Source organism: Nerophis lumbriciformis, linkage group LG11 (assembly GCF_033978685.3).
Source record: "Nerophis lumbriciformis linkage group LG11, RoL_Nlum_v2.1, whole genome shotgun sequence".
NCBI classification, from domain to species: Eukaryota; Metazoa; Chordata; class Actinopteri; order Syngnathiformes; family Syngnathidae; genus Nerophis; species Nerophis lumbriciformis.
The window spans coordinates 21,633,854-21,647,588 of NC_084558.2; the positions used below are offsets into that span (position 1 = coordinate 21,633,854).

The 13,735-nt window shown below is 38.6% G+C and overlaps 1 protein-coding gene across 1 annotated transcript in view; it reads left to right on the forward strand.

The window, feature by feature from the left end:
• The window catches only part of rbfox3a (RNA binding fox-1 homolog 3a), a 1,142,209-nt gene extending 1,132,329 nt beyond the window's left edge, over positions 1 to 9,880 (forward strand). The window contains exon 15 of the mRNA XM_061967072.1: positions 9,259 to 9,880. Within this exon, the coding sequence (XP_061823056.1) occupies positions 9,259 to 9,261 (3 nt within the window). The 3' untranslated portion in view covers positions 9,262 to 9,880. The remainder of the gene's footprint in view (positions 1 to 9,258) is intronic.
• Positions 9,881 to 13,735: the final 3,855 nt, after the last annotated feature.

The following is a 13,735-nucleotide window of genomic DNA, read 5'->3' on the forward strand; positions in this document are numbered from 1 at the left end:
AGTCTAATTTTGCCCGTTTTTTGACGCTTAACTAGAAACCCTGGAAAAAAGTTATGGATTCACCAGCCTTGGAGAATGTTGATTTATTTGTTCAATTTAGTAGAAAAACATAGGTAAAAGACATGAAACAAAACAATAGTAATTTAACGAGGCGACATTCTGGCCTTAAGAAACATTAAAAGAAATCAAGAAAATAAATAGTGGTAGTCAGCAACAGTTTTATGTTTAGCTCAAAAAGAGTGGAAATGTATGGAATCACTCAATTTTGAAGAAAAAGTTATGGAATCACCCTGTGCATTTTAATTTCCCAAGCTAACACCTGCATCGGCTTGAATCTGTTCGTTAGTCTGCAGCTCAAATGGAGTGTTTACACCTTAAAGAGCTGTTGCACCAGGTGGATTGACATGAATCAATCAATCAATCAAAGTATAAGTTAAAGTACCAATGATTGTCACACACACTAGGTGTGGCGAAATTATTCTCTGCATTTGACTCCTCACCCTTGATCACCCCCTGGGAGGTGAGGGGAGCAGTGAGCAGCAGCGGTGGCCACGCCCAGGAATCATTTTTGGTGATTTAACCCCCAATTCCAACCCTTGATGCTGAGTGCCAAGCAGGGATGTAATGGGTCCTGTGCAATGGACGTTGAGTGGATCTAGTATAATATTGTGAGAGTCTAGTCCAGGGATAGGGAACCTATGGCTCTCGAGCCAGATGTGACTCTTTCAATGACTGCATCTGGCTCTCAGATAAATCTTAGCTGACTTTGCTTAACACGATAAGTGATGAATAGTTCCGCCGGTAATCACAGTGTTAAAAATAACGTTGAAAAGAGAAAATATTCTCATGCATTTTAATTCATCCATCCGTTTTCTACCACACCTGTTCAAGAAGTCGCATTAATGGTAAGAAGTATTTTATTTATTATTGGTTAGCTTCAGAATTATGTTAAAGTTAAAGTTAAAGTACCACTGATAGTCACACACACACTAGGTGTGGTGAAATTGTCCTCTGCATTTGACCCATCCCCTTGTTCAATCCCCTGGGAGGTGAGGAGAGCAGTGAGCAGCAGCGGTAGCCACGCTCAACAATGTTATTTAAAAGAAAAAGAGACTTATTATACTCAAAAAATGTTGGTCTTACTTAAAAATGCACGCATTTAGTTGTATTCAGTGTTGAAAATATTATATGGCTCTCACGGAAATACATTTTTAAATATTTGGCTTTCATGGCTCTCTCAGCCAAAAAGGTTCCCGACCCCTGATCTAGTCCATAGTGGATCTAACATAATAGTGTGAGAATAATAATAATAATAATAGTATGAATCATGGCCCCAAAACAAGAGATGTTAATTGAAACAAAGAGGAGAAGAATATCAACGTTTTTCAAGAAGGTAAATCATAGGGGTGTAACGGTACGTGTATTTATATTGAACCGGTTCGGTACGGGGGTTCCGGTTCGGTTCGGAGGTGTACCGAACGAGTTTCCACACGGACATATTAAGTAGCGTAACGCACGTTGTGTAAACAATGCACACCAAGGCACAACACACGGCATGCTAGCAGCTAACGGGCTAGGATAGACTGACCATACATCCTCTTTTCACCGGACATGTCCTCTTTTGCGGGGCTATCAGGGCGGGGTTTCTTAAATGCCTCAAATGTCCGGCATTTTGAGTTATGGTTGCGTGTATTAACAATGTACGTTCAGGGTTAAGAAGGGGTTAAAAACAAAACAAATTGTGCGCGCAGCAGCATTGGTGAGGGAGGGGCAGAGACAGAGAGAGCGAGATAGTTATGATAAACACGCATGTGTCGCCAGGCTCTGCTTTTTATCCATAGATTTATCAGATTTAATTTTTTATTATCTATAGCAGGGGTGTCAAAAGTGTGCCCCGGAGGCCATTTGCGGCCCACGGCTAATGTTTTAAAGGCCCACGGCACATTATAAAAATACTATTAAAATAAACAAAAACATAACAAAAGTAAAATAAAAAAGCTTAAAGGTTAAATGTAATTTAGAAAAAGTTGCAATGTTGACTAATAAAACAAAGCTGTTTTTTTTTTTTTTTTAAACTGTCATTGCTCAAAACATAATATTGAATCAAAATCAATGTTATTATGAATTATTGACCTATCCAAGGTTCTGATTACTTCACATCAAATATTACACTAAGAAAAATATTTTTGGTGGAAGATTTTGCAAATTTGGTAAATAAATAACCCAAAAATGTATATTTTGTTTTACTGTACCGAAAATGAACCGAACCGTGACCTCTAAACCGAGGTACGTACCGAACTGAAATTTTTGTATACTGTTACACCCATAGTAAATCATCATGCAATGTTGCAAAAGATGTTGATTGTTCACAGTCAGCTGTGTCTAAAATCTGGACCAAGTACAAACAAGCATACTGGTAGACCTCGGGACACATTTCCAGTGTTGTTGTTTCCGGATGAGGAGATGCTGCTCCGTCATTGATTAAAGTAAACTCTGAATGTCATTAAAACAGTTAGCTCCATCTTTTGACACTTCTTCCACTCTCATCCTTGCACGCTACACCGCGACAACAAAGATGACGGAGAAAAGACGCTGCCGAAGGTGAGCCACGTAAATAAGACCGCCCACAAAACGACGCATCCGGAAGCGACTGTCAGAAAGCGGCTTGAAGATGATCTGTAAAACATCATCTATGCAACATTTTGGCCAAAGAACCACCATTACATGTTATGTAGACCACAAGGAAGTGTTTTACATTTAGAAAAGAAAAAAAATATGACTCCTTTAATGCGCCCTATAATCCGGTGCGCCCTTATATATGAAAAAAGATTGAAAATAGAACATTAATCGGCAGTGCGCCTTATAATCCGATGCGCCCTATGGTCCGGGAAATACGGTACCTTTTTTCCCATTCAGATAGACTGTCTTAGGAACTCTGAAAAAGCGTTGACAACAATCCCCATTGCAACCATTTCTATAAGTGAGAACAGTAATTCCACTTTTCTGTGCAGCATTTCAGTTCAACGCCGCTCTTCAGCATTCGTAGAAATAGTTTTCTGTTTTCTTTTCTATACTTTCAATCATTTTATCCTATTGTCAAACCATCCTGTAGTATGGCCCCTTAAGCAAAGGTTTATATGATGTTAACTGTGAATAAGAATATACTTTTCTTTCTACGTCTGTCAGGTGTGCATTTGTTCTGTGGAGATCTCATTCAGGGCGTCACACTAGTCTTGGGAAACTTGAGCGATGAGCCAAACCCCGTCTATCACCTTAAAGGCCCTTTGTATCCGTTGTTCTTTCGATGTGGACTTTTCACACAGACATGTGAAAAGGAGCACACAGGAAACCCGCAGGGACTTTTGGAGGATTCCTAGGCACACAGACTTCTGAAGCCATTAAATTTCCATTACAATTTTTGTCACATCGCCTCAACTCTCAAGCATCTTTGATCACGCGCCCCGTGAATGTATACCTGTGCCCCAGCGGTGGTTCTGGAGCTCGCATTACTTCCCAACCCTGCGGCCCCTGCTGCTCTCCGTTTCCTTTACCCCCCTCTGAGGTTGGAGCATTGCCGGGTATGAAACAAACCTCGGAGGGTGCGAGTCTGTTGAGATGAGACGAGAGGAGGCGGTTATCAGCCATGATTGGCAACACGTCGGCACGGCTCCATGAGTCCTGTCTCTCACTGCCGGCCTTGAGGGGGGTTCGGGGGGGGTTTACAGTGAGATCCAACCTCACTTTAGCATGCGCTACTTCCAACCCTTCTATCATCTGCGTTTTGCAGTTTTGGCCCAATTGCATGTTCACATTTCTTGAAAATCCAAAGATTTCTCATAGTTATTGCCTCAAAATCGGTTTCCCTAACAACCATATATCAAGATCAGGGGTGTCAAAGTCAAGGCCCGCGGGCCACATCCGGCCCACGAATGAATTATCTATGGATGATATTTGATTAGTATTAGAACCGGCCCGCAGGCCACAGCCTCCTGCTGCTGTTTTGCATGCACCAATACTCCATCAGTGTTGGCGCTAGGACCCCATCAAGTCATAAAAATGGGTTTTCACTGTACATTTTTGGGGTGTCACTTTTTTATAACCATTTTGAAAACAAATGATAAATGTATGCATTGTCCTGTTATATCTCACATTCTATATTGTGTTTTGGAAAAAGGTTGTCATAAACGTTACTTAATTTATTTATTTTTTAAATACAGAAGAAAACACATTTTTATGCATTTGAAAATGCATTCAGTTATAAACATTCATTCACTTTCTTCTTTCCTTCATGGATCTAAACTTTACCTACTTTACCCTTAGTTTTTTCTATATTTTTATTGTAATATTTTCAGAATATATTTGTTCTATTTTTGGCCAAAGTAAGACAAAGAAAACAATCTGAAGTTGTCTTTATTTTGTAGTTTTAATGCCATGATTTTAATAGTCCCGTCCGCGTGTGCACAGATTTTCCTCCATGCGGCCCCTGAGCTGAAATGAGTAGATCAGGGATGTCAAACTTGTTTTCATTGAGGGCCACATCGCAGTTACGGTTGCCCTCAGAAGGCCGCATTTTAACAATGAGTAAGATATGAATATACATGTATACATACAGTATACATATATATATATGTGTATATATATATATATATATATATATATATATATATATATATATATATATATCCATCCATCCATCCATCCATCTTCTTCCGCTTATCCGAGGTCGGGTCGTGGGGGCAGCAGCCTAAGCAGGGAAGCCCAGACTTCCCTCTCCCCAGCCACTTCGTCCAGCTCTTCCTGTGGGACCCCGAGGCGTTCCCAGGCCAGCCGGGAGACATAGTCTTCCCAACGTGTCCTGGGTCTTCCCCGCGGCCTCCTACCGGTCGGACGTGCCCTAAACACCTCCCTAGGGAGGCGTTCGGGTGGCATCCTGACCAGATGCCCGAACCACCTCATCTGGCTCCTCTCGATGTGGAGGAGCAGCGGCTTTACTTTGAGCTCCTCCCGGATGGCAGAGCTTCTCACCCTTTCTCTAAGGGAGAGCCCCGCCACCCGGCGGAGGAAACTCATTCCGGCCGCTTGTACCCGTGATCTTGTCCTTTCGGTCATAACCCAAAGCTCATGACCATAGGTGAGGATGGGAACGTAGGTCGACCGGTAAATTGAGAGCTTTGCCTTCCGGCTCAGCTCCTTCTTCACCACAACGGATCGATACAGCGTCCGCATTACTGAAGACGCCGCACCGATCTGCCTGTCGATCTCACGATCCACTCTTCCCTCACTCGTGAACAAGACTCCGAGGTACTTGAACTCCTCCACTTGGGGCAAGATCTCCTCCCCAACCCGGAGATGGCACTCCACCCTTTTCCGGGCGAGAACCATGGACTCGGACTTGGAGGTGCTGATTCTCATCCCAGTCGCTATATATATATATATATATATATATATATATATATATATATATATATATATATATATATATATATATATATATATATATATATATATAAAATAGTCTTAAACTTAGACTTAGACAAACTTTATTGATCCACAAGGGAAATTGTTCAAAGTGATTAAAAAAAAGCAAGAAAAGTTGAGAATAACATCAAAAATAAAGTAAAATGAAGGACATCAAAAGAGCTACTGTGATGTGCTGCCACTCTTTCAGGCGCATCAAAGAAAAAAAGAAAATACATTAACAATATGCTAAATTAAAGCTTTAAATCTTACTTTAAAAGCTGGCAGCTCACTCACCAGAATTTTATAGTAAAAGCAGTGGGGTTTTTTACAGCATATAAAAAAATGGAATAAATGGAAAAACAATACCACTGTTTTTAGCGGTAAACTTCATGCAACAGCGCTGCGGGGGGTTTTTTAACCGTAAAATCTTGTTGTTTCAATAGGGGTTTTTTTGTTAGTTTTTTAATGTTTTAGTGTCTTACTGTATATCAGGGGTGTCAAACTAATTTTAGATTAGGGGCCACATGGAGAAAAATCTACTCCCAAGTGGGCCGGACTGGTAAAATCACGGCACGATAACTTAAAAATAAAGACAACTTCAGATTGTCTTCTTTGTTTAAAAATAGAACAAGGACGTTCTGAAATTGTACAAATCATAATGTTGTTGGGGTTTTTTACACTTACATCTTGCGGTTAATAGTATTCTATGCAGTTTGTCGTTATTTATACTTTCTGAACAAATGATGTGATAATGTTCATCAGTCAACTCATTGGTGTTAATTTTCAATCTATCAAGATAAAAAATGATATCAAAATCAAATTACAGGATGTTATTTATGTAGTTTGCTCATTTTCCTCGACTGGTGCACTAACATCATGTGGTTTATTTTGTACATATGTAGCATCATCTACAAATATACAAATAATTGCTATTTTGACATCTAGTGGACACATTTAGAACTGATATTTATTTCATTCAAAAATTTCAGGTTAATTTTTATACTTAGCAATTTTGACACCCCTGCTGTAGATCATATGCACAGCAAGTAAAAATGTATTCAGCGCAAAGTCATAGTTTTGACCGGCATTGCCAAAATATTCTAACGTTAGGTTTTTCAATCCAATGTTTCCAAATTATTTTATCAAAGCTATCTAGGTATGTTGCGGTCTGTTTGGTGTTGTCGGTCTGGACCCCATGATGCAGAGATAGTAGGCCAAGTGCAGGTACAAATATGTTTATTAGGGGGAAAAAACAAAAGGAGTGGAGTGGGAGGTAAGATAAACAACCAGGGACAGGAAGCATAAGGAAAGCTACGCGGCAGGTTGAGGTACAAAGCAGCCACAGGACAGAGCTGGCAAGAGAAGCATCCTGATTGGCAACCAGTCAGAGATAGGTGAGGGAGCCAGCGCTGAGACTAAGGAAATGGTGGCAAATGGAGGCAAACATGAAGTAGAAAAAAAAAAAAAAAAATTCAGGAAACTAATAAGTGTCATTAGTACAATCTAATGACAGATGTCCATGCTGTAATCCAAGGGGCTGTGCCACAGCAGCTACACACACAAAGTAGCGTGAGCCTGTCTGATGACAAGGGAGGGAATTGCAAACTTTATATAACAAAGTTCTGCAGGACACTTTTGTTTTGTTGCACTTTGCCGTTTGTTTGGTTTGACTGCACACAAGTCGAGGAGGTCGATACTCAGCTGATTCAAGGAGGGAGGAAATCATCTGAATCCCAGTAAGTAGTAAAGACTCCTCCGAAGAAGAAATACATACTCTTTGTTTGTTTTTGTGCTTGTCTGTCATACTTTGGTATAACGCTTTTGGCAAGCGGTGATACAAAACAACTGCCACATATAGTTTAGTTGATATTTTACCAGTTCTAATGCTTGTTTAGGGTGTTAAATATTGCAATTCAACAGTTTGACTACGGTATATTTACTATATATATGACTATATATGTACTATATTTCCTCAACTATTTTATATAGAGCAAGCTAAGAAAATGTAGCTATATTTTAGTCTTAAAAATTGCAATGGAAAGCCTGTCACATATTTGTCATAATAATATATAAATGCTAATAAGACACCCAATTAATGTCACACTTTCAATGGTTTCCAGTGAATGTCTGTTCTTTATGGTTGATGGTTTAATTTTCTTTCAAACATGCATAAAGTTACGTGATACATCACAATTTCCAGTTTCTCTTCTCAACAAGTTGGAAAAGGAGTAGGAAGTAGTAGAGCTTACTTAATTCAACTCCTTTTTCCATTTCATAGCAATTACTAACACTTGTATTCACTTTCTGTTCAATTCAAAGTACATTTGTGGTGCACAGACGGTGTTCTTTTCACATAAGGGATACATTTGCCATGGACGTAAGCAGCATGTACTGGATGTACTGCAGAGATCAACCATATATTTTTACCGATACCGAGTATTAGTAGTCAAGGAGACCGAGAACCGATATTTTGAGCCGATATTCATTTGCAGTAAAATGTTAGCTAATAATATAATAATAGCATTGTTAATAATGTATGTCAGTAAATAATTGGACCAGGCTTTAAGTTGTTTTCTTAACATTATTTTTGAGGAAACATCAGACGTAATGTTTTATGCGGCGCTAATGTTGTGGTTTATTTAGCAACAAAAACGAACACCTTTATTACATATGTCTAAGAGGAGCATCAACATTTGTATTTTAAAATGTGGAAAATCTCCTGAAAATTTGTAAAAAAAAAAATGTGATTTTTCTACATCACAATAAGTTGCAAGCTAATCAATTGTATAGCAGCTTATGAATTTTAATACATAGTAAGGTTGAGCTTGAAATATTGGTTGAAATTTATTTTGAACATGTACAGTTTCAATATGATACATCACATTTTATATATTTTTATTTCTCTTTCCAACATGTCTGAAACGCAGAAGGAAGAAGCAAAGCTTATTCAATCCTATATCTTTTTACACTTCATAGCAATTACTGACACGTATGTTCACTTCCGGTTCTCAGTTTGTAACATAACTTACATCAATGATTTCTAAATGGTATTATTGATATTATTATTGTTGATTATAGATTTTTCAAGCTGGCACGGCAGCGCAGTCGGCAGAAATGAGCACTGGTTATTACCACTAACTTACTCTTTTAAATACTGGTATCATATGTGTATATATTGTATCTGCTGATGTATTTCAGTTGTATAATAAGTACAGTTTGTCCAGTACCGATAAAAGAAGGCCGATGTGTCATAATGCCAAATAAAATATCGGCGCCGATAATTGGTCAATCATTAATATCCTGTATGTCAGGGGTCCCCAACCTTTTTTCCATCATGGACTGGTTTGATGTATGCACTATTTTCACAGACCGGCTTTTCAAGTGTGGCAGATAAAAACAGCAAAAAAATGAGCATTAAAAACCAAACCACCATAACTTTTTGACAATCTGGCACATTAACATTTTATATGTCCATTAATGTGCATTGTCCCATGTACTGTAACAAAGGAGTTGTAATATACATCTATTAACAAGCTTATTGGTGTGTTTAGTGGGACAGGCGAAAGTTGAGTCGGAGAAAATGTGGTAGTGCGGCCCGGTAGCAAATGCGTCAGGGACCGGTACCGGTCCACGAACAGGTGGTTGGGGACCACTGCTGTATGTAACATCATATAACTTCAACTTTAATTAGATTAAACTGCTCTGGGTTGTTATGAGTTGAGATTATTTTTCTGCCAAATACATCGACATTTCATTTACTGATTATTTGTTCTCTGTCTTTGTATTTTTTTTTTTTAGTAAATAAATGGATGTGTACAGATGGACACCAGAAACCGAAGAGACAAAACATGGAAACAGAGGGACATCACACTTGACCAACAAAAACAAAAACATGGGTGGATTTGTTCCAGAGTCGTCCTATCAAGGAAGAAAACGCCCCGAGGGAAAGGATGGACGGAGGTTTGATTGTTGGCCTCCTCTGAGGACCATGTAGTCTACTATAGGGAGGCAGGCCTGCTGGCTCTGACCCCTGAAAAAACAAGCCTTGCTAAGCGGAAAAGACCAATTGGACAGATCACCATAAAACATTTTATTTTTGTAAAAAAAAAAAAAAATGTTTATGATTTACAAAAGGAGCAAAGACATCTGTCGTCTGATTGCCTCCTACCACACAACTCACTCACCCATCGCACCTTTTCCTTAGGCTTGGTGGGTGTGTCAGATGGGTGCTGGTAGCTGGTCCTGCAGACGTGTCACTAATCTACACAAGGAGTCGCTTTCTTACAGCAGCAGACTAGTCCACTAACGTCCCCCACAAAAATACTCTGGTCTGTACAAATGGAGTTGGGAGGCTGGTGTCTGCTGGGTTTCAACCAAACATGTCACTGTAGTGTTGTGGTGGAGGTGGCCGTGCTGTGTAGTAAACTGCTTTTGTATATTGTGTGGGGGTCAGGGTGGGTGGGTCAGACGACGGACGTATGTCTTCAGATCATTAGGGGTGGATAAGGGGAAGGGATTTCAAGAAAACCCTTTACAGAAGTATTTGAACAATGACAGTGGTTTTAAAGATTTTTGCTTCAGTTAGTCCCTCCCTTTCTGCTATGGTGACCATGGTGTCCAACATGTTGAATAGAGAGTGTCATTTTGCCAACCTTTTCAATGGGAACACACTCAAAAGACTCAAATTAGTGTGTGTGTGTGTGTGTGTGTGTGTGTGTGTGTGCAAACTATAAAATAGGGTGTACTATTAGTGGGCGTGTTGCAGGTTATCTCCTAATACATCCCCTATGACCTGCTCAGTGTCCGCCCTGAGACTGGAAGCTTGTGAGTTCAAACCCCGGCCGAGTCATACCAAAGACTATAAAAATGGGACCCATTACCTCCCTGCTTGGCGCTCAGCATCAAGGGATGGAATTGGGAGTTAAATCACCAAAATTGATTCCCGAGCGCGGCCACCGCTGCTGCTCACTGCTCCCCTTACCTCCCAGAGGGTGAACGTGAGGATGGGTCAAATGCAGAGGATAATAATGTGTGTGTGACTATCGTCAGGACTTTAAGACTACAATTGATAACTGGTGCAGGCCGCCTTATTTAAATGAGGATTTTGCGTGTAAGTAAGTACTTTATATTTACTTTACATGGTTAAGATACAAACAGTACAATCAAAATAAGTGTGTAGACCGTGGAGACGCTCATTTCCCGCCGTGTCTAAGCTATTATATGGTCCAACTTGTGGCGTTTTGTCATGTTGTTGACATGCGGCACACAACTGTGCTTTGTTCCACCTTTTCTTAGTTAAATAGAAGCGATCTAGAGAACAGAACCTACTTTCAGCTCGCCGAACATGCGCTCTGGGAGGCGCTGCGGTGTTCATCTTTTATTGATTAAACATAAGATCACCCCCATTCCAGAATTTGTTTTTAAAATTGTTATTGTTCTTATTAAAATGTAAAAAAATATATAACATTTTTATAAACAAAAAATGGTATTTGATAAAAAAACAAACAGATAGTAGTAGTTCTGGAGGAAAATATATTTAAATCCAATTTGCCATTGATTCTGATTGTACTCAAAATTTTCAAAAAATGCTTACTCACTGCATGTATCGTGTGTGTCATACGTCAGCAGCCAAGAGGAGCTATTTAAAAGTTGTTTTATTCTGATTCATATGCCACATATAGTGGAACCTCAATTCAGGTTAACTAGTTCTTGAACATGGTTTGCATATAGAAAAGTTTGTATATTGAAGCATATTTCCTCATAAGAACCAATGCAATCAGGAATAATGGGTTGCAGTCTGGACCTAAGTCCATATTTTAGTAAAAGTTGATAAACTATGAACACAATATAAAGCACTATGCAATACTGTATATCAAACAAACATAACAGGGAGGTGATGGGTCAACTTTTAATTTAATAACAAAGTCAAAACAACAATTAGCCGGACTGTCCTAATTTGCAGCTGCCTTGCTGACGTGTGCAGTTGTGGTGTTGGTTAATCTTCTTTGCCTGCAGGGCAAGTGTTGACAACGCTGTAGATACTTCCTGAATGTTTCAAACCACGTATTGCTTGTTCATATCTTTTTTGGGACTCATATTGATTTAGCAAAACAATAAACATGCTGTAAAAAGACTTTAAAAAGTACTTAAAAGGCACACATAGTAGCAGAGTAGCTAACAGCAGCAATGCTCTGCTGAATGACTCTTTAAACACCGGAGATGGATCAGCCTGCCTTCATATTGTTGTTCGGCCTGTGTTTCGTAAATCGGAAACTTCGCACAATGAGGGGTTCGTAAATTGAGGTTCTACTGTAATATAATACGAGAATCGTGTTGAATCGATTTTGAATCGAAAAAATTCCTCAAAAATTTGGAATTGATCGAATCGTTAGTTGTTAAGACTCACATCCCCACTGAATAGTTCTTTTTTTTTTAAACTTCAGTAACAGCTTGCAAACAAATTGTTTTGAATACAAAATAATGGTAATAACAATGGACATTACTATTTCAGTTTATTATCAGTTTTTTGTAAGAATGATATTTTAGCAATAAAACCACCATTTCAGCACTTCCAGAAACACTGAAAAACAGTTTGCTGTTAATTTAGCTTAACTGGGGTTTAAGCTTGAACACGTAGGCTATGCTAACTTTTTTCTCAAAAAACAACAAAAACAAAACATTCAATGTGGACTAAATTTGTATAAATGTTCTGATAGTGAAAAAAGGCCAATAAATGGGCCACATTTTGGACACTTATGCTCTAGGTCAGGGATTCTCAAACTGTGGTTTGCGTACCACTAGTGGTACAGGGGCTCTATCTAGTGGTACGCCAAATTATCACTTGATTAAAGTACAGTGTTTTATTGTCCTATATTCAAACACAGTGCAACTGTTAAAACTGTGGCTAATGTTACCGAATGGCCAAACATATTAAAAGTACCGTAAAATACGCACTATAAGGCGCTACTTTTTACCTAAACTTTGAACACTGCGGCTTATAAGAAGAAACGGATAGTTTATCGATTTTTCTTCGGTAACGACAATATTTTTTCTTTTCTTTTTTTTTTAAAACAAACAAGCAAAAACACTTAGATTGTTTTATGTTTTGTTGCATGTTGCCATCCATTGGACAAATTCGCTTACTGCAGGTGCATTAGTGTCCTTCCATTTATTGCTAGTGTTTTGTTTTGGGGGGTTTTCTAACCGGCATGCAGTTCAGTGTTCTTGCCGTCCATAGCGTATGGATTTTTCATTCATAATTCCAAGCAACGGTTGCAAGTTTTACAATATAACTAAAACTGTTTATACTTACTAAACCGTCCCATGTGTGGTGTCTGTTGAAGTGTTTTCATGCATATTTGTACGTGCTATTGTAATGAAATGACGCTAGCGTCGTTAACATTAGCTCATAAGCTAACATGTTTACGAGCGTCTACGTTATTATTAACTTAGAACGGCATCAATGTTATATTGTTTCAGTTTCACAAATTCCTCAGTAGATTCAACAAAACGTCATCATAGAGTTATTGAGTCTGTTCAGCTGATTGCAAAGTTAGATTCCGCAGCTAGGGGGTCCATGACAATGACTTATGTTTTGTTTGATCAACTGTTTTACTGTCTTGTTACAGGCGCTGTTTGGAAGCAATTAAGGCATGTAAATAAACATTTACAAAATCTGTGTAAATAACTAATTTCACAACGTATGTATTGGCGGCGTATAGTTTAGTGTGGTTAATATAAAGAAAAATATTTTTTTCGACTAAAATTTAGTGGTTCTGGCTTATATCCTGCTGTGCTCTATAGTATGGAAAATACGGTACTTGTTAAAAAAAAACCTCTGCCTTGTTTTTAATGAATACTTAGTCCTCCTGCGCTACTGTATTTTAATGTTTGTCATTAGGGTGGTACTTGGAGAGCCAAGTTTGAGAGTCACTGCTCTATATTATCCATATGTGTGAGTGTTTGTAGTTGAATATGAAGGCAAAATCGTCACAACTCTGTCACTGTCCTAATACTTCTGTACCTAACTGTATAAAGATTAAACAAAGGGGTCAAGAAGAAGTTTTATTAATCCTTTCTATTTATATGGATCCTTCTATATTTAAACGTTGTACTAATAACATGCTGTCAGGCATGATTGAAGAGTCAATTGTAGCCATTTACTAATGTTGTATTTATTGTATTATCAGTAAGAAGAAAAAAAACATTTATATATAAATATAGATATATCTATTTGTCATCTGCAGCTACTGAGAATATGTTTGCCTTTCGTTTT